The 22294-nt window shown below is 44.2% G+C and overlaps 1 protein-coding gene across 1 annotated transcript in view; it reads left to right on the forward strand.

Annotated features, from left to right (window-relative positions):
• The window catches only part of EIF2AK4 (eukaryotic translation initiation factor 2 alpha kinase 4), a 111160-nt gene that overhangs the window by 1534 nt on the left and 87332 nt on the right, over positions 1-22294 (forward strand). The window contains 3 exon segments of the mRNA XM_044271659.1: positions 7786-7889; positions 8131-8233; positions 11147-11320. Of these exon segments, the coding sequence (XP_044127594.1) occupies positions 7786-7889; positions 8131-8233; positions 11147-11320 (381 nt within the window).

The raw sequence follows: 22294 nt of genomic DNA on the forward strand, positions 1-22294 counted from the left end.
TCATGCTTTTGACTCCATTTGTAATTGGACGTTTTCTTTTGCAGGGTACTACACTTTTCTGTCCTGCAAAAAAAAAAAAAATTTTTTTTTTTCCCTTTATTACATTTCTGTGAAAGGGAGACGGATGGAAACGTAAGACGATACATTTCCATCTGTTAAACGTATCAGTTTGTATCCAGATATTTCCTACTTTGTTTGAGACGCTTCAAATCTTTATTTAAAAAAAAGGTTTCACAAAAACATGTTTTTTGTGAAAAAAAGGACACAAACCTATTGAAACATATGCACACCCGTCAAAGGTGTACTTTAAAAATGTATTTTTTTAAAAGGATACAGAACCACAAAATTGCATACATTGTATAAGGTTTTTTTTTTTTGTGTGTTTTTTGACCGTATGTGTATACATCTCAAAAATGAGATGTGAACAGGCCCTATGAGGCGGAGTGCTTGCATCATGGCCGCTGCCCCTTCAAACAGCTGGTCCCCTGAGGTGCCGAGGACCCCGCTGATCTATAGTCGATGCCGTATATCCTAAGGATAAGGGCTCATGCACACAGGGCGTGGAATGAGCTGGGAGAACGGAGCCTCTAGGGGCAGGGGCAATGTCCCCCTTGCTCCTAGAGGCTAATTTGCATATTATAAAATAGGCCGAATGCACACGGCCGTGAGCGGTCCGTGGTAACACGGTCTGGATTCCTGCTGAGAGCAGGAGCGCACGGCGTCATTGGTTGCTATGACGCCGTGCGCTTCATGCCGCCGCTGCGCTACAGTAATACACTTGTACGAGTTTATTACTGTAGTGCAGTGGCGGCATGAAGCGCACGGCGTTATAGCAACCAGTGATGCCGTGCGCTCCTGCTGTCAGCAGGAATCCAGACCGTGTTATCACGGACCGCTCACGGCCGTGTGCATTCTGCCTTACTGTCACAGCGAAGGGGCAGGGAAGGGGGCGTGGTTATGGTGACTTGAAGCAAGGAGGCTTCTGCCGCCACGACTTCAAGCCTGACTAGAGAAGCGCGCCGGCAGGGGATTAAAGAACGTTTTTACAGCTTCTGCTTAACTACCTGCAGGAATAAACGGATCATTACAAACACGCTGCTGGCTACTCTCAGGTACTCCTGCCGGCTTGGCACGTTTGTTGGAGGGGACAGGTTCCCTTTAAGCAATTTCCTGCTGTAGGGCGACACGTGGTTTTCACAGTGAAGAACACTTCTGGTTTATTTTATGTTGTGACAGTGACATTCATAGCAGATTAATTAATTACAAGTCTCCCCGTAAATTACCAGTAATTGTGGACTTGTCCCAGTTTTACTGTCACTAAATGCTCTGAATGACACCACTTGACATTTTATGTGCGTAGTTAACCCCCTCCTATAAATCCTGCAGGTTTGCAGCGTTTCCCTCCATGTGCACAGGCAAACCGATAATTTCAGTCGTGGAGATGTCCTAAATCCATAGAAAATCTGTTACATATAGACTTACCAATAATTTCAACCTTTGCATGACAGTAATTTAGGCAGGGTGCGGAATCGCCTTAGGGCTCATGCACAGGACCGTATGTATTTTGTGGTCTGCAAAAAAATACGGATGACGTCCGTGTACATTCCATATTTTGTGGAACGGAACATCCGGGCCTTTAATAGAACAGTCCTATCCTTGTCCGTGATGCAGACATGTTCTATTTTTTTTTTGTGGAACGGAAATACGGACATATGGAAACGGAATGCACACAAAGTAACTGTTCCGCATACGGTCTGCCAAAAAACCGGAACACGCACGGAAAGAAAATACGTTCGTCTGCATGAGCCCTTAACCCCTTCTCAACCTATGACGTACTACTACGTCATGGGAACCACTGTGTTCCCGCAATTTGACGTAATAGGGGCCCGGCAGTCCGTGGTAGCCAGGCCCCTGCTGTATCCGCCTGCATCGCTGTAAAAGCCGATGCCGGCGGATTAACTCCTTTTATGCTGCGGTCGCGCTGACCGCGACATAGAAGGGGTTTGTGTCGGGTGAGTGATCGCATTAAGTCCCCGCGTTGCTGTGGCGGGGACCCGATGCGACACAAGCAGGGTGGATAAAAATCTATGATTTTTTTTATTTAAATCTGATTTTTTTAATATAAAATGCTTTTTGAGGAAAATATATTACCATCCAAAGGTTATTCCATCATAAAATAAAGATTAGTTTTTTAATTATGTAGAATAAGGCTGTGTGTGGACTCCCATATTGTTGAATGGATTAGGCAGTGGCTGAGGGACAGACAACAGAGGGTTGTAGTCAATGGAGTATATTCAGACCATGGTCTTGTTACCAGTGGGGTACCTCAGGGATCTGTTCTGGGACCCATATTGTTTAATATCTTTATCAGCGAAATTGCCTCGAAGGACTCGATGGTAAGGTGTGTCTTTTTGCTGATGACACAAAGATTTGTAACAGGGTTGATGTTCCTCGAGGGATACACCAAATGGAAAACTAGAGGAATGGTCAAAAATCTGGCAACTAAAATTTAATGTTGATAAGTGCAAGATAATGCACCTGGGGAGTAAAAACCCAAGAGCAGAATATAAAATCAGTGATACAGTCCTAACCTCAGTATCTGAGGAAAGGGATTTAGGGATCATTATTTCAGAAGACTTAAGGCTGGGTTCACACCTGAGCGTTCCGAAAGGAGTGCTCTGTATGCGCGATTGTACCGGCGCATACAGAGACAAGCGAACGCCCATTGTCGCGCGTTCCCGAATGTCTATGTACGGGAACGCACAACAAAACGCCCCAAAGAAGCTCATGTACTTTTGTTGAGCGTAGGGCGTTTTACAGCGCGATCATACGCGCTGTAAAACGCCCAGGTGTGAACCATTCCCATAGGGAATTATTGGTTTCTCCTTGTTGAGCGTTTTACAGCGCGTAGGAACGCGCTGTAAAACGCTCAGGTGTGAACCCAGTGTAAAGATAGGCAGACAATGTCATAGAGCAGCAGGAAATGCTAGCAGAATGCTTGGGTGTATAGGGAGAGGCATTACCAGTAGAAAGAGGGAGGCGCTCATGACGCTCTACAGAGCACTAGTGAGACCTTATTTGGAGTATTGTGCGCAGTACTGGAGACCATATCTCCAGAAGGATATTGATACTTTGGAGAGAGTTCAGAGAAGAGCTACTAAACTGGTACATGGATTGTAGGATAAAACTTACCCGGAAAGATTAAAGGACCTTAACATGTATAGCTTGGAAGAAAGACGAGACCGAGGGGATATGATAGAAACTTTTTAATACATAAATGGAATCAACAAGGTAAAAGAGGAGAGAATATTTAAAAAAAGAATGCATGTGGATGCATGGAAGAGCTTTCCTGCAGAAGTGGTAGCTGCAAATACAGTGAAGGAGTTTAAGCATGCATGGGATAGGCATAAGGCCATCCTTCATATAAGATAGGGCCAGGGGCTATCCATAGTATTCAGTATATTGGGCAGACTAGATGGGCCAAATGGTTCTTATCTGCCGACACATTCTATGTTTCTATATGTGTAATTTTTCTTATAGTTTCTCTGCCTACAAGATATTATCACAGATGCTTGGTTTACTTTTGCAGTTCTCAAAACTGAATTTGACTCAGCAGAGATCACATGCCTCTTCTTCACAGCAAAAATGTTATAACATGAACAGAGTTGAGAAAAAGACCTTAATCCTAACTTCTACAAACCTATGAATGCAGAATCAAACTAATATGAAAAGTTGTTATTCTAAAAATCTTCATCTACTTGCATATTATAAGTTATACCAGCAAGAATTAGTCTTTATGTAGAAAGCTATGATTTAAATCAAGCCTTACTGACTGATTTTAAATCATTTTGATTTATATCAAATCCACCCTGGACACAAGATGCCGTGCAGAGGCCTTCTACGGGAGCCGAGGAGATCCAGCCTCAGGCTGGGTCTCCTAGGCAACCTGTTAGTGTATTACTCTGTGTCATATACTAACAGGCAATGCATTACAATACAGATGTATTGTAATGCATTGCAGAGGGGATCAGACCCCCAAAAGTGAATGTCATAAGTAAAGGAAAAAAAGTAAAAAAAAAGTGTTTTTAAAAAAATGTATAAAGTAAAAAAAGAAGAAAAAGCCCCTTTCCCCTTATTTTATCATAAAAAAACCAAACCCACACATATTAAGTATTGCCGCGTCCGTAATGACCGGCTTTATAAATATATCACATGATCCACCCTGTCTGATAAACACCATAAAAAAAAAAGCTATTTTTGTCACCTTACATCACAAAAAGCGCAACACCAAGTGATCAAAAAGGCGTCTGTCCCACAAAATGGTATAAATAAAACCGTCACCTCATCCCGCAAAAAATGAGCCCCTACCTAAGACAATCGTCCAAAAAATTAAAAAAACTATAGCTCTCAGAACATGGAGACACTAAAACATTTTTAAAACTGCTATTATTGTGCTAAAGTGAAATACATTTAAAAATATACATATTAGCTATTGCCACGTCCGTAACAACCAGCTCTATAAATATATCACATGACCTAACCCCTCAAATGAACACCGTAAAAAAAAGCCATTTTTGTCACATTACATCACAAAAATTGCAACAGCAAGTGATCAAAAAGGCGTATGCCCCCCAAAATCAGACCGCCTCATCCCGCAAAAAATGAGACCCTACCTAAGAGAATCGGTGAAAAAATAAAAAAGCTATGGCTCTCAGACTATGGAGACACTAAAATATCATTATTTCAAAAACTCTATTATTGTGTAAAACTTAAATAAATAAGAAAAAGTAGACATATTAGGTATTGCCACATGCGTAATGATCTGCTCTATAAAAAAGTCTCATGACCTAATCCCTCAGGTAAACGCTGTAAAAATAAAAAATAAAAACTGTGCCAAAACATCAATTTTTTGGGTTACCTTGCCTCACAAAAAACGTAATATAGAGCAATTAAAAATCATGTGTACCCCCAAAATAGTACCAATAAAACGGTCACCTTATCCTGTAGTTTCCAAAATGTGGTCACTTTTTAGAGTTTCTACTGTAGGGGTGCATCAGGGGGGCTTCAAATGGGACATGGCATCTAAAAACCAGTTCAGCTAAATTTGCGTTCCAAAAACCATATGGCATTCCTTTCCTACTCTTCCCTGCCGTGTGCCCGTACAGCAGTTTACGATCACATGTGGCGTGTTTCTGTAAACCGCAGAATTAGGGTAATAAATATTGAGTTTTATTTGGCTGTTAACCCTTGCTTTACTCCTGGAAAAAATTGATTAAAATGTAAAATCTGCCAAAAAAGTGAAATTCTGAAATTTCATCTCCGTTTTCCATTAATTCTTGTGGAACACCTAAAGGGTTAGCAAAGTTTGTAGAATCAGTTTTGCATACCTTGAGGTGTGTAGTTTCTAAAATAGGGGTCATTTTTGGGTGGTTTCTATTATGTAAGCCTCGCAAAGTGACTTCAGACCTGAACTGGTCCTTTAAAAAGAGGGTTTTGGAAATTATCCGGAAAATTTCAAGATTTGCTTGGGGAATGTAAAGTAATTACTCTTTTTGGAGGTATTACTATCTATTATAAAAGTAGAGAAATAATTTTTTTGGGGTGAATTTAGTATTTTTTTATGAATAAAAATAGATTATTTATTTTTTTTTTACTCATTTTTACTACAGTCATGAAGTACGATATGTGACACGAAAACAATCTCAGTATTGCCTGTATAAGTAAAAGCGTTTTAAACTTATCACTACATAAAGTGACACATATCAGATTTGCAAAAAAAAGGCCGGAGGGTGAAAACAGGCTCGGGGTTGAAGGGGTTAATAAGTTTCTGTCGGCAGAAAAATGGGCATTAACCTGGCTGACATTAGTGATGTGCTATTTGCTAATGTCAGCTGAACATCAAAATATTAGGCCTCTTTCACACGACTTTTTTTTTCCTTCTGTTTACGGGCCGTTTTTTTCGTTCCGTATACGGAACTATTTTTTTCAATGGTTCCACAAAAAAACGGAATGAACTCCGTATGCATTCAGTTTCCGTATTTCCGTTCTGTTGAAAGATAAAACATGTCCTATTATTGCCCGCAAATTACGTTGCATGGCTCCATTCAAGTCAGTGTCCGCAAAAAAAAAAACGGAACACATACGGAATGTACTCCGTATGTCTTCCGTATCGGTTCCGTTTTTGCAGGATCATCTATTGAAAATTTTATGCCCAGACCAATTTTTTTCTATGTAATTACTGTATACTGTATATGCCATATGGAAAAAAGGAACGGAAACAAAAAAACGGAACAACGGATCTGTGAAAAACAGACTGCAAAATACTGAAAAAGCCATACGGTCGTGTGAAAGAGGCCTTAGTCCCATCTCACTACGTGCCGCTGTTATTGAGAAAATAAGAACTTTTATTATATGCAGATGAGCCTGCTCCTAGAGGCTCCGTTCTCTCACCTCTGTCCATGCCCTGCGAGACTTGATTGACAGGGCCAGGCAGCGTTCACGTTCTCCTGCCTTGCCCTGAGTTCGGGTGTAATCTTCAGCTGTTTAGTATGATCGCCGGCTGTGGACGTCCTTACTGCGCCTGTGCCACATACACCACAGAAACCCTCTCCTTCATAGATGCCAGCTCTTCTCCCGGGTGTGGCGCAGTAAGGACTTCCACAGCCGTCCAGCCTCCTTTCTTCACTATGCCTGCGCTGCGTGAAGATTTCACCCGAACGTTGGGCCAGGCAGGAGGACGTGAGCACTGCCTGGCCCTGTCAATCAAATCTAGCAAGGCATGGCTAGAGGTGGGAGAACGGAGATGGGAGTGTTCACAAACCTGTTCTGATATTTTTTTTTTCTGCTGCTTGTGCATAGGGTTGTTTAAAGGGAACCTGTCACCTCCAAAAACCATCTGAAGCCGCCAGCAGTGTGTTTCGGACGATTGTTTTGTTCCTGAAGGCAGATGCGGCAAAAGCTCAGAAAACGTTCTTTATTCCCTGCTGGCGCGCTTCTCTAGACATGCTTGAAGTCAAGGGGGCAGCGGCCTCTTCCCTGCCCCTTTGTGACTGACAGCGCTTATGCAGAGTGTTCGGCAAAGCTAGCCAAACTGCCGGCTGTCAGTCACAGCGAAGGGGCAGGGAAGGGGGCGTGGTTATCTTGACTTGAAGCAAGGAGGCCGCTGCCTCCGTGACTTCAAGCCTGACTGGAGAACTAAAGCGCGCCGGCAGGGGATAAAACAATGCTTTCTGAGCTTTTGCCGCGTCTGCCTTCAGGAACAAAACAATCGTCAGAAACGCACTGCTTCGGGAACACTCAAAAACTATGTACACCTTTTGATTGCATTTTACTCAATTTGGGTTGAAAATATTTTTTTTCTAATCGGTCATTATTAAAAATATGTTAACGTTCTGTCACAGCTGTGTGAATTGTACTTTCACTTTTTGCCCTTAAAACCCTTATCTCTAAATTACTAAAAGGTCATTAACACTTAATTAATCCACGTTCTTATCAGAAAGATAAGAATTAAGCTATATTGAGTGTTTAGGAGGTCAGAGATCAGCTGAGCTGCCTGACGGAACATAGAGCATGTTACTAGAGAATCTCAAGGCTGTACAGAAAAAGGGGCTCAACATTTTTAATAAAGACCAATTGAAAAATGTATTTCTACCTCAAAATGTGTACAATGCAATAATAAAAAAAAAATGCCCCCCACCCCCAAGCCTTTAAAATAGATGTGGTAAAATTAGGTGATTTGGGGTATAATTCTTCTATATTTTTTTTTTTTTTATTGGTTTACTGCAGGTCAAGCAGCCACCTGAAGTTACCCTCTCGTTACACCCTCAATGTAATGAGTTCTATGTCCAACTGGACCTTTGGGTAAAATGTCCACAGAGGTACCCTGACGTGTGAGTATTTCTATGCCAGTTTTCTAATACATTTATTCAGACACACTGGTAATGTGCAGCCATTATATGTGATTGATGAGTATTCGTAGAAATTATGCATGATCTATCCTTAGGATATGCCGCTAATGTCTGACAGATGTGGCTTCCATCTATGGGATTCCTTCCTTGCCGACTCCATTATCATTTATAGGAGTTATGAATATGGCTGGACCATACCGTAAATCTGTTTTTCCTATTACAGCCCGCCTGAGATACAGCTGAAGAACGTGAAGGGGTTATCAAATGAAAATGTGAATTCCTTGACTTCCAGTTTGGAGGAACTCGCCAAAACACTTTGTGGTGAAGTAAGAGACCCTCCACAGGCAAATTTATAAGATTAGGCAGAGAGAGGCCAAACAAGTTATAAGAGCTTCTAAAGCACAGGCAGAAGAGAAATTAGCTCAGTCAGGGAAAAAAGGCGATAAGACATTCTTCAGTTACATAAATGAAAAAAGGAAACTAAAACAAGGAATTACCAAATTAAAAACAAAAGGAAGGTATATGGAAGAAGATAAAGAACTAGCTGACTGCCTCAATGAATACTTCTGTTCAGTTTTTACAAAGGAAAATGAAGGAGAAGGACCTCAGTTAGGAAAAAAGACTAATGAATCTTTTGATGCATGTCTTTACAGAGGAAGAGGTTCTAAGTCAACTGTCTAAAATTAATACAAATAAGTCACAGGGGCCTGATGGGATACACCCAAAGCTATTAAAAGAGCTCAGCGGTGAACTAGCAAAACCATTAACAGATTTATTTAACCAATCACTGGCAACAGGAGTCGTCCCAGAAGATTGGAAAATAGCAAATGTTGTGCCCATTCACAAAGGTAGTAGGGAGGAATCGGGCAACTATAGGCCAGTAAGCCTGACATCAATAGTGGGGAAATTAATGGAAACCATACTTAAGGAGAGGATTGTGGAACATCTAAAATCCCATGGATTGAAAGATGAAAAACAGCATGGGTTTACTTCAGGGAGATCATGTCAAACTAATCTTATTAATTTTTTTGATTGGGTGACTAAAATAATAGATGGAGGAGGTGCAGTAGACATCGCTTATCTAGACTTTAGTAAGGCTTTTGATACTGTCCCACATAGAAGGCTTATCAATAAAGTGCAGTCTTTGGGCTTGGACTCCCATATTGTTGAATGGATTAGGCAGTGGCTGAGGGACAGGCAACAGAGGGTTGTAGTCAATGGAGTATATTCAGACCATGGTCTTGTGACCAGTGGGGTACCTCAGGGATCTGTTCTGGGACCCATATTGTTTAATATCTTTATCAGCGAAATTGCAGAAGGCCTCAATGGTAAGGTGTGTCTTTTTGCTGATGACACAAAGATTTGTAACAGGGTTGATGTTCCTGGAGGGATACACCAAATGGAAAAGGACTTGGGAAAACTAGAGGAATGGTCTAAAATCTGGCAACTAAAATTTAATGTTGATAAGTGCAAGATAATGCACCTGGGACGTAAAAACCTAAGAGCAGAATATAAAATCAGTGATACAGTCCTAACCCCAGTATCTGAGGAAAGGGATTTAGGGGTCATTATTTCAGAAGACTTAAAGGTAGGCAGACACTGTCATAGAGCAGCAGGAAATGCTAGCAGAATGCTCGGGTGTATAGGGAGAGGCATTACTAGTAGAAAGAGGGAGGCGCTCATGACGCTCTACAGAGCACTAGTGAGACCTCATTTGGAGTATTGTGCTCAGTACTGGAGACCATATCTCCAGAAGGATATTGATACTTTGGAGAGAGTTCAGAGAAGAGCTACTAAACTGGTACATGGATTGCAGGATAAAACTTACCAGGAAAGATTAAAGGACCTTAAGGCCGAATGCACACGGCCGTTTTTCACGGCCGTGAGCGGTCTGTGGAACCGCGGCCTGGATTCCTGCTGAGAGCAGGAGCGCGCGGCGTCATTGGTTGCTATGACGCCGTGCGCTCCCTGCTGCTGCCACAGTACAGTAATACACTGGTGTGATCTATACCAGTGTATTACTGTATTGCGGTGGCAGCAGGGAGCGCACGGCGTCATAGCAACCAATGACGCCGTGCGCTCCTGCTCTCAGCAGGAATCCAGGCCGCGGTTCCACGGACCGCTCACGGCCGTGAAAAACGCCCGTGTGCATTCGGCCTAACATGTATAGCTTGGAAGAAAGATGAGACAGAGGGGATATGATAGAAACTTTTAAATACATAAAGGGAATCAACAAGGTAAAAGAGGAGAGAATATTTAAAAGAAGAAAAACTGCTACAAGAGGACATAGTTTTAAATTAGAGGGGCAAAGGTTTAAAAGTAATATCAGGAAGTATTACTTTACTGAGAGAGTAGTGGATGCATGGAATAGCCTTCCTGCAGAAGTGGTAGCTGCAAATACAGTGGAGGAGTTTAAGCATGCATGGGATAGGCATAAGGCCATCCTTCATATAAGATAGGGCCGGGGGCTATTCATAGTATTCAGTGTATTGGGCAGACTAGATGGGCAAAATGGTTCTTATCTGCCGACACATTCTATGTTTCCACTGTGCTCCTATTGTTCATTCTTGCGATTGGTTGTTGTTCCTTTTCTGCTTGACTGTCACATGACCGTAAAGGTATGTTCACACAACAGATTTAGAAAACACGTGAAAAAAATCAGTGCAATTTTTTAGCTTTTCATTCATTTCAATGGGAGAATCAACATGGAATCCGCTCCAAGATACAGCATGCTGCTTCTTTTTCCCATGCTGTTTTCTTTTTTGCCTACCATTGAAATGAATGTGAGGCTTTTTAGAGAAAACGCGAAAAACAGCGCCAAAAAATGTGTGAACGAGCCCAAACAGTGCACTGTTTACAGTTGCGGCAAGACCTCCTATCTGCCGATCGTGCGATCTCCCCCCGGTTTGTCGTTTCCTCCTCTGTGCTGCTCATTTTGAATAATTGCCTGCTGATTTCTACAGGGCAGGCGCACTGTATGCCTGTGGGCGGGTCGCTTGTCGAAATAACTGCTGTACTCCGTCTAAGGGGATAGGGCAAACTGGTGTGGAGATCATGTGGTCAGCAGAAAGGACGCTGCAACTGTAAAATCTACATGACAGCCAGGCAGAAGAGGAGTCACACCCGAAATGTAAAAGCGAGTGTCCTTTGTAATGGCGACAAATATATAGCTGAGCAGACAACCCCTTTAATATTAAATACTCTTCAACTGATCCTCACTGTTGACTTGTCTTCTCCAGGTGATGATTTATCAGCTCGCTGACCATGTGCAGACTTTCCTGACTGAACATAATCAGCCGCCTCCCAAGTCATTTCATGAGGAGATGTTGAAGAACCTACAGAGACAGCAGGAGAAAATTGCTTTGGAAGAAGAAAAACGAATCCAAGAGCTGAAAAGGAGAGAGGAGCAGACGGTAAGCCGGTGACAGTGGATACTCTATGTGTGGTACATTTTACTTGGCCAGCTTTTCCTCCCCTCCAGGAATCAAATCACTGCACAAGCGTAACAAGTGCCACTGCAGCATATGATAGGTGGTCTCTGATTACACCACCATTTTGTCTTATTTCTCAATTGTATTGCTGTCATTAGAATAATGACTTTGTATTTTACATCTATAGGATGTTTGAACAGAGCGGCATTTTCTTGCAAACTTCTTACTTCCTGACTCATTTATCTTTATTTCTCGCCCATATTCATTGGGGGGACACAGGAACCGTGGGTATAGCTATGTCCTCTAGGAGGCGTTGACACTAGATAAAGCTGTTAGCTCGTCCCCTGGCAGCTATACCTTCTCCAGCCTGGAGAGAGAGCTTCAGTTTTTTCTAGTGTCAATAGGAGGCAAGACCTCCCTGCTCTGCATGTTAGCTCTGAAGATTTTTTTTATTTTAGTTTCTTATTTTCCTTCTTTTTCAGATGGGAAACAGTGGTCGCCTAGCCTCTCTGTTCTCCCGGGGGAGCACGCCAGCGTTTGTTCGCCACGATACCTCCTCCCCCACAAGAAGACAAGGTGGACCAGGGCAGCCTCGCTCCACGGGTCCCCCTCCTCTGCCCTCACTACCGCAGCACCACCCTGTCTGGTGGTATCACACTGGGCTCATGTCATATCTCGGATAAGGAGGACCTCTCATAGTTCCCAATCCGCCCTCCGGGGCAGTTTGGTTGATCATTCTCCACCCTCACAAATCCCGTGGAAGACGGCGGGTCGTTTGGTTGATAATTTCCACCTGCGGAATTCAGTGAAAGACCTCTGAAGGATTCCAATCCGCCCTCTGGGGCCGTTTGATAATTCTCCACCTCCGCAATACAGTAGAGAACCTCCGGAATTCCCAATTCACCCTCCTGGGTCGTTTGGTTGATAATTCCCCACCTGCGCAATCCAGTGGGGGCCCGCTGGAACTTCCCAATCCACCCTCTGGGGTAGTTTGGTTGATAATTCTCCGCCGGTGCCATTTAATTAAGGACCTTTGACCTTCCCAATCTACCCTCCCGGGTCGTTTGGTTTATAATTCTCCACCTGTGCAATCCACCCTCCGGAGTCGTTTGATTGATAATGCACCGCCTGCGCAATCCGGTGGAGAGACCTCTAGAAGTTCCCATTCCACCCGCTGGGTAGTTTGGTTGATAAGTCCCCACCTGCGCAGTTTGCAACTGCCAGGGTCGAGATTCTGAGGGGTAGACCTACGCGCGAGCGGACCACAGCACATCTTTCTCCTCGCAACCCCACCCTTCCTCCCTGGGTCACGCTCAGACACACCCTCTCTCACAGGAGAGGGTCCGTCCTGGGGGGGGGGTGAGGGAATCTCCTGACATGAATCCGAAATTTCCCAAGATTGCGTCTACGGTGGCCAGCAGTACTTGTCGCCCTTTCGGAGTACTTGCACTACTTCGGGATACAGTACTTGCCTTATACATTGTGAAAATCAGGGGTTTGAGCAGCTCTCACCTGCCAAGGATTCCACTGATATAGCGCGGACCGGCTCCTTCACCCGAAATAGGAGAAATATGGATATGAAGAAAAAAAGAGATTGGTTGGTCCAGCTTGTATTCGTGGTAATCCAAAGGCTTTATTCAATATACAATAAAATCCAGGTACAAGAATGCAGGTCTACATGTTTCGGGCACAATATAATCCTAGCCCTTACTCATGACAATTTCCAGTACACTGCAGGAAGTTTTTATAGAGAGGAGGGAGGGACTGACTTCCTCACCTGAGGTAATCAGGCTAAGGTTCAACCACTCCCATCCACAAATCAACACTCAATTAAAAACATACCATAGGTTTATGTGATTCATAAAAACATATATTCAAAAAAATAACAATGACATATTCAGAAAAAATAATAATAATGATGACGGAACTGGGTGAGGAAAATGAGAGAGGGAGGAATACTGTACGATCGATAATTTGAGGATCAATATTGTAGGATAAGGTCAAGTTTTTTATTCAGACCATGGGGTTGGCGACTTTCTAATTGGAAAATCCAATAAGATTCTCTGTTCAAAAGTTTGTGTTTCCTGTCACCACCTCTTAAAGGTTTTTTGACTTTTTCAATACCTTGTGCTGACATATATGAGACATCCCCACCATGCACTGTGGCAAAGTGGAGACTTGCCGCAGATACATTGCGGTTTGCATGGTGCGGTATGTCCGATATATGTTTTCTAATGCGCGTTTTTATGGCATTTGTTGTACATCCTATATATTGCAACTTGCATTTGGTGCATGTTATGCAGTAAATGGCAAAGGTGGTATTACAATTGAGAAAAGAGTGTATCTTAAAAACCTGGCCATTGACAGTAGATTCAAAGTTTTGGCTAATTTTCATGTATTTGCAACAAATACAAATGGAATGACCACATTTGTAGTTCCCTTTTGTAGATAACCAAGTACTCTGAGTAGAGCAAAGTTTATCATTTCTAAAAAGGGAGGGACTTATTGAGCTGGCTATGGTGGGTGCTTTTTTGGCTGCACATTTTACACCTTTTTGTGCCATTGCTGCCCATGCTTTGTCGCATGCCAGAACTGGGAAGTGTTTTTTTACAATATTACAAATTTGGTTGTATTCTTTGTTGTATTGTGTTACAAAGATATTTTTTCTTTCATGATTCAATGTCTCTCTGATATTGTGACTGTGTTTTTTCACATTAGTAGTTAATAATGAATTCCTATCGATGTTTAATACCTCTCTGTTGCATTTATCCAGCATTTTTTGTGAATAAGCCCTATGTGTCAGTCTTTTGATAATATTTTCTGCCTCTGTTCTGTAGGCTGACTCGTCACTGCAGTTTCTTCTGGCTCTAATTAATTCTCCCTTAGGTATATTCCTGATGGTATGTGTGGGATGGCATGATTGTGCATGCAATAATGTATTACCAGCTGTTTGCTTTCTGTGTGTGCTGGTGTATATGGAGGCTGTGGCGGAGTCCCCCCTGAGTCTGAGATCTAAAAATTCAATGTTGTTGGTACTGTGTTGAACGGTAAATTGAATACCATTTACACATGAATTCAGATAATTCGTGAAAAGCGGTATGGCCGCCACATCGCCCGACCAGATAAAGATCAGGTCGTCGATGTAACGGCCATACCACCTCACGTGATCCGAGAAGGGGTTGGTGTCGATGAGGAGGAAGCTCCTCTCCCACCATGCCATGAAAATATTAGCAATGGAGGGAGAGCACTTGGCCCCCATCGACACCCCCGATGTCTGCAGGAAAAACTTTCCATCAAACATGAAATAATTTCGTCTCAGGAGGAAGTCCACCACAGCCACCACATACTCTGATAGCACCACAGAGAAATCTCCAAAGTTTTCCAAAAACCAAACCAGGGAGGTATGAACCATATTGTGGGGGATGCTAGGGTAAAGTGCAATTACATCCGCAGTGACCCAGGAATATTTCTGGGACCATTCAAGCTCCTGTATTGCTTGTAAAACTGATTTGGTGTCCCTTAAAAACACAATACAGCAAAGAATACAACCAAATTTGTAATATTGTAAAAAAAACACTTCCCAGTTCTGGCATGCGACAAAGCATGGGCAGCAATGGCACAAAAAGGTGTAAAATGTGCAGCCAAAAAAGCACCCACCATAGCTAGCTCAATAAGTCCCTCCCTTTTTAGAAATGATAAACTTTGCTCTACTCAGAGTACTTGGTTATCTACAAAAGGGAACTACAAATGTGGTCATTCCATTTGTATTTGTTGCAAATACATGAAAATTAGCCAAAACTTTGAATCTACTGTCAATGGCCAGGTTTTTAAGATACACTCTTTTCTCAATTGTAATACCACCTTTGCCATTTACTGCATAACATGCACCAAATGCAAGTTGCAATATATAGGATGTACAACAAATGCCATAAAAACGCGCATTAGAAAACATATATCGGACATACCGCACCATGCAAACCGCAATGTATCTGCGGCAAGTCTCCACTTTGCCACAGTGCATGGTGGGGATGTCTCATATATGTCAGCACAAGGTATTGAAAAAGTCAAAAAACAAAGAGGTGGTGACAGGAAACGCAAACTTTTGAACAGAGAATCTTATTGGATTTTCCAATTAGAAAGTCGCCAACCCCATGGTCTGAATAAAAAACTTGACCTTATCCTACAATATTGATCCTCAAATTATCGATCGTACAGTATTCCTCCCTCTCTCATTTTCCTCACCCAGTTCCGTCATCATTATTATTATTATTTTTTCTGAATATGTCATTGTTATTTTTTTTGAATATATGTTTTTATGAATCACATAAACCTATGGTATGTTTTTAATTGAGTGTTGATTTGTGGATGGGAGTGGTTGAACCTTAGCCTGATTACCTTAGGTGAGGAAGTCAGTCCCTCCCTCCTCTCTATAAAAACTTCCTGCAGTGTACTGGAAATTGTTATGAGTAAGGGCTAGGATTATATTGTGCCCGAAACATGTAGACCTGCATTCCTGTACCTGGATTTTATTGTATATTGAATAAAGCCTTTGGATTACTACGAATACAAGCTGGACCAACCAATCTCTTTTTTTCTTCATTGCCTTATACATTGTCCCCTGCCACAGGTGGACTAAGTATAGTAACACTGGTTTCAGTGCCGGACGTATATTTTCCCCCTTCTGTAGGTGGCATTACCCCCTTACTTAGGTGCATTAATTGCACTCCCATAGGGTACAGGACTCGCCACAGGCACTAGTTCTCGCCGTCTGCATTAACCCACTTCATAGGTATAATATTTTCCCTACCACTGGCTTAGGTACTTGCCATATGCATTCCACCTTCCATAGGTAGGGTAATTGCACCACCATTGGATACGGTCCGACTGTCGCGCTATCCTTTCATAGATGGAGTGTTGCTCATCACCGTGCTTCCTGTTGCATTACCCCCTTCCACAAGTGATCCACTAGCGGGGGAATAACTAAAGATCTTTGGATGCTGCCATTCAACTGCTCCACGGCTCTAGGTGCCTTTGCTTATTTCACAAGGAGGTGTGGCACGGTACCCGCGGGTGCCCGGTACTCTTTCTCTAGTGGTATATGGGTGCCGCCAGTGGATATGGTGGCTATTCCTCATTGTATCCTTTTTTTCCTTTTGGTGCTGGTTTTGGGCAGGGGGTTACTTTGCATCACTTGTGTCCTAGAGACCCCCCATCTCCATGGGCCTCCGTTGTTACAGTCAGTCATGATACCATTGCACATATATGGTGAGTACGTTCCAGCGAGTCTAGTGTTCACTGACTCTGTATTCTCTATCCACCACTCCTCCTTCTTTGGGAAGTGGTTATGCTGGCACTGTGGTTTAGCTGCTACAGCTTGTTCTCCTCCACAGGTGCAGCTTTTCGCTAATGCTCGAGTTCGTGGTCGCTGCAGTGGGACATCCCCCTCAGGTAGGGGTCCTACCCTGGTGCTAGCTTGACAGTTGCGCCTGTTCAGCGCCCTGCCAGGTAGAGTTTTTAAGGTTAGCGCTACTTAACTGGGGCAGTATGGTACGTGGCTTCTACGGATAGTCAGGCCTCCCCCTCAGTTTTGCGCTGACGGGGCAAGTGCTGGCTACTACTGTGGGAGCGGTATTGCGTTACCACTACATACTTGGGTTCTTACTGCACAGCTCTTTCGTCAGGCGGTGGACTCTTTTAGCACTGAATTGGTGGCCTCTGCGGGTGGCCCCCTCCTCTGCTGGGGTATGGGGCTAGCAATACAGTGTGACTCCCCTTGCCTGGCTTCCTCCTCAGGCGGAGTTTTTGCGCAGCCACTTAATCCTTGGCTACTTCTGTATAGCGCCGGTCTTAGACAGGGAATGGGCTTAGACCTAGCCTATTCTTCTCCTGTCTTTTCCTCCTCTGGCTCATGGTTCATAGCCACCCCGCATGCCTTGGTAGTTACTACCTTCCCTCATCTGCATTTGCACGGGGTATTTGTTTGGTGGTCTTCCATTCCAGGCACGCTCCGGTCCCGACTGGTGGGCTGTGGCGCCCTCCACATCCCTCCTTTTACAGGGACTCTTCCATTGGTCCGGGTGTGCTAACGGTATCCACACGAAAGCTTACCACCTTTCTCTCCAGAGCCAGAGTTCCGGAAGCATGCGACGTGGACGCCCTTATTTTCTCCTTGGCGGGACTTCTCCCTCCCTACGTTCTTCTTCCTCTCCTTCCCAGGGTTCTACGGAAGATCAAGATGGAGGACATTCCGACAAATCTTGGTCGCTCTGGATTGACCCCGTCGCTCGTGGTACGCCGACCTCGTTCTCCTTCTAGGAGACGTCCCTTGGTCACTGCCACTAAGAGACAACCTTCTTTCACAAGGTCCGGTCTTACATCAGCATTTAGATGACGGCGTGGCTATTGAAAACGCCATTCTGACGTAGAGAGGGATTTCAGCGGATGTCATCTGCACTATGATTCAGGCCAGGAAGCCTGCATCGCCCAGGATCTATTATGGGACCTAGAGGTCCTTCTTGGGCTTCTGTGAAAGCTCTCACTCCGTTTTTTTTCCCTCCCCTATCCTTCTACAATCAGGGTTGGACCTGGGTTTTGCGCTTCTGTCCTGGGGCAGCTTTCCAGCGTCCTCTGGTTCCCCTGGAAACCTTCCTTCAGGGAGTGGCACATACGGTTCCTCACAAGAGGTCATCATAATCAATCATTTCTTTATTAGGTATCCATCAGCAGTATATCATAAAAACATGTACACGAAAGCAGTTATCATAGAAAGACAATAGTGTTAACAGACATTTATATAAAAACAGAGAAAAGACTCCAGACCAAATAAGAGACTAGTACCCCCCCACCCACAGTTGTAGCAGTTTCAGTGAGGTGGGGTTATTGTCAGGGATACACACAGGGCAATCAGAAGCAAGACACAATATGTGAACCTGAGTGTCACCCCACACCACATAAACTGCAGAGGGGGAGAAAACAAGTTAAAATGCATAAATCCAGCAAAATACGTTCCTTACTGACCCTGGTCTGGAGTAGCCGCCCGACGATCGTTTTGCACACGCTTCCTCTTGGGGCAACCCTCCTATATACTCCCACAGTTAAGTGCCGACCAATGGTATGCGTACACACACAGCCGCCCATAATTATGCAAATTAGTCACTCATACCACACAGAGGATCACGCCTCGCTTAACAGCCAATCAGGTCATGTTTTTACCGGTACCGCGTCACACATCACATGACCCGTTCGGCTTGATTGGTTGGTAAAACAGCATTATTGCCGTGCGCCATCCTTGCCGTGCATCCTCAGGCGTCACCATTATATGACGTACGAGTCACGTGACCCGCCGCGCGGCCGGTGTAGTTTTGTGCCTCCTTTCCTTGTTTTTTTTTTTAAGTTTTCTGCATATCTAAAACGCCACAAAACAACCTATTTCATTCAAGGGAGGGGACTAAATTCTGTTACTGGGGGAAACTCCTCCACCTGTATTTTTGCCATGTGATCATTAGGCATATTTCCAGCTGAGGCCTCGTCACTTCCGGGGGGGGGGGGGGGGCGGCGCATGATGCGGATCACATGGCAAGAATACAGGTGGAGGAGTTTCCCCCAGTAACAAAATTTAGTCCCCTCCCTTGAATGAAATAGGTTGTTTTGTGGCGTTTTAGATTAGCAGAAAACTAATCTAAACAAGGAAAGGAGGCACAAAACTACACCGGCCGCGCGGCGGGTCACGTGACTCGTACGTCATATAATGGTGACGCCTGAGCATGCACGGCAATGATGACACACGGCAATGATGCTGTTTTACCAACCAATCAAGCCGAACGGGTCACGTGATGTGTGACGCGGTACCGGTAAAAACATGACTTGATTGGCTGTTAAGAGAGGCGCGATCCTCTGTGTGGTATGAGTGACTAATTTGCATAATTATGGGCGGCTGTGTGTGTACGCATACCATTGGTCGGCACTTAACTGTGGGAGTATATAGGAGGGCCATATGGTAGTTTGGAGTATGCCCCAAGAGGAAGCGTGAGCGAAACGATCGTCGGGCTGCTACTCCAGACCAGGGTCAGTAAGGAATGTATTTTGCTGGATTTATGCATTTTAACTTGTTTTCTCTCCCCCTGCAGTTTATGTGGTGTGGGGTGACACTCAGGTTCACATAGCCTTACCGGCTATTGTGTCTTGCTTCTGATTGCCCTGTGTGTATCCCTGACAATAACCCCACCTCACTGAAACTGCTACAACTGTGGGTGGGGGGGGGGGGGTACTAGTCCCTTATTTGGTCTGGAGTCTTTTCTCTGTTTTTATATAAATAACTTCTTTTGTGTACATGTTTTTATGATATACTGCTGATGGATATCTAATAAAGAAATTGATTATGATAACCTCTTGTGTGGTAGCTTTTCTTAGCATTTATAGGTAATATACGAATAACTCCATGTGAGATATTTATGATAGTAACTCTTTTTTGGTGTTTTACATACGGTTCCTCCGTACCGTCCTTACCGCCTTGGGATCTGAATATAGTTATCTCAGCGTTCCAGTCTTCTCCCCTTGAGCCCTTGCGGGAGATCTCACTCCGGCTCCTGTCCTAGAAGGTAGTTTTTCTTGTGGCTATCACATCCATTAGACGAGTGTCTAAGTTGGGGGGTGCTCTCTTGCAAAAATCCCCTTCCTGGTTCTTCACAAGGATAAGGCGGTTCTCCGGCCCATTCCTTCTTCTCCCGAAAGTGGTCTCTGACTTCCATATCAATGAAGAAATTATCCTTCCTTCACTGTCCCTCTCCTTCACACCCTACGGAAGGGAGTTACATTATTGGACGTTGTCAGAGCTCTAATCATTGACAGCCTCCAGTCCATTCTGGCATACGGAACCTCTCTGTCTTCCGGAGGGTCCTCGCTAGGGATTGGCGGCCTCCAAGGTGCCCGATCGCACGTTGGATTCGGTCTGCAAGTGCTGAAGCATACCGCGCCCGGAGCAGGGTCCCGCCCTTAGGTGTCACGGCTCACTCCACCACAGCGGTGGGCGTTTTCTTATGCTCGGTGGAATCGCGCTTCGGCTGTACAGTTGTGTAAGGGGGCTACTGGTTCTCCTTACACATGTTCACAAAAAATTACCTGGTGCATACTTATGCATCGGCGGTCGCTGCTTTGGGCCGCGTGGTCTTGCAGGCGTCAGATCTTAGATGCCTACAGGGACGCTTCCTTCCATGGGTCTCCTTTTTTTTTTTTTTTCTCTCCCTGTGGACTGCTTTTGGACATCCCACGGTTCCTGTGTCCCCCAGTGAATATGGGCGAGAAAAGGAGATTTTTGTATAACTTACCAGTAAAATCTCTTTCTCGCTCTTCATTGGGGGACACAGCACCCACCCAGTATTGTTGTTTGACCACAGTTGTGGCAGTTGCTGGTTTGAACCCCGTTGGGTCCTTTTGGCATCGTTGGTGTCCCTCGTGTTTTTCTTTAGTTGGCTTGCTTCTCCTACTGCTTGTACACAAACTGAAGCGCTCTCTCCAGGCTGGAGGGGGTATAGCTGCCAAGGGAGGAGCTAACAGCTTTTACTAGTGTCAACGCCTCCTAGAGGACATAGCTATACGGTTCCTGTGTCCCCCAATGAAGAGCGAGAAATAGAGATTTTACTGGTAAGTTATACAAAAATCTCCTTTTGTGCCAGTTTTCTGGTGCATGGACAACCAGAGGATGCGTCTAAAATATGACTAGGCCTGTGCCTCGTCAGAAATTAGGCGCATACTTTGGCAGAGCAGGAGATTTCAAAGACCAGCATAAAACCCCCGTCCTATGGCTGAATCTCCCCCTGTGCGTAAAACAATGTGCCCCTCTTGCCAACTGGCTGAGAGGCATCGTTTAGCTGCGTTATACATACAGCTAAGCACCCATTTACATGGTAAAATGATCGAGCCAGCTATTTGGAACAAACATGTCTACCAATGCTCAGTCCGAATAACTGGCCCATATGTGCAGCCGACCATCCGACAAAAGAAAAATTGCGTGTTTGGTGATCCATTTGTTTATGCAAATTTTTAAATTATTTTCAAATGGTCCATAAGACCAAGAAAGCCGTTATTATACCATGTGCTAATATTCAATCTTAAACATAACTTTTCTTTGCTCCATGTAAATAGTCTACTGACTAATAAAACTGTTTAAAAATATCAGCTGTCTGTGGATACTTTGTTATATTGTTTATTTGTAACACTGTTTCACTCACAGTGTATTATACCAAAGTCAGGGATGTAGTGAGTCATATTAGTGCACTGCTATAAGCTCACTTAGGGCTCTTTCACACCTGCGTTCTTTTCTTCCGGCATAGAGTTCCGTCGTCGGGGCTCTATGCCGGAAGAATCCTGATCAGTTTTATCCTAATGCATTCTGAATGGAGAGAAATCCGTTCAGGATGCATCAGGATGTCTTCAGTTCCGGACCGGAACATTTTTTTGGCCGGAGAAAATACCGCAGCATGCTGCGCTTTTTGCTCAGGCCAAAAATCCTGAAGACTTGCCGCAAGGCCGGATCCGGAATTAATGCCCATTGAAAGGCATTGATCCGGATCCGGCCTTAAGCTAAACGTCGTTTCGGCACATTGCTGGATCCGACGTTTAGCTTTTTCTGAATGGTTAGCATTAGTGTTGAGCGAACTTCTGTTTTAAGTTCAGCGTCTAAAGTTCGGCTTCCGGTTAGCGGAGAATCTCGATATGGATTCCGAATTCCGTTGTGGTCCGTGGTAGCGGAATCAATAATCGGCCTTTATTGATTCCGCTACCACGGACCACAACGGAATTCGGAATCCATATCGGGATTCTCCGCTAACCGGAAGCTGAACTTTAGACGCCGAACTTAAAACAGAAGTTCGCTCAACACTAGTTACCATGGCTGCCGGGACGCTAAAGTCCTGGCAGCCATGGTAAAGTGTAGTGGGGAGCGGGGGAGCAGCATACTTA

The sequence above is a fragment of the Bufo gargarizans genome, chromosome 11, assembly GCF_014858855.1.
Source record: "Bufo gargarizans isolate SCDJY-AF-19 chromosome 11, ASM1485885v1, whole genome shotgun sequence".
NCBI classification, from domain to species: Eukaryota; Metazoa; Chordata; class Amphibia; order Anura; family Bufonidae; genus Bufo; species Bufo gargarizans.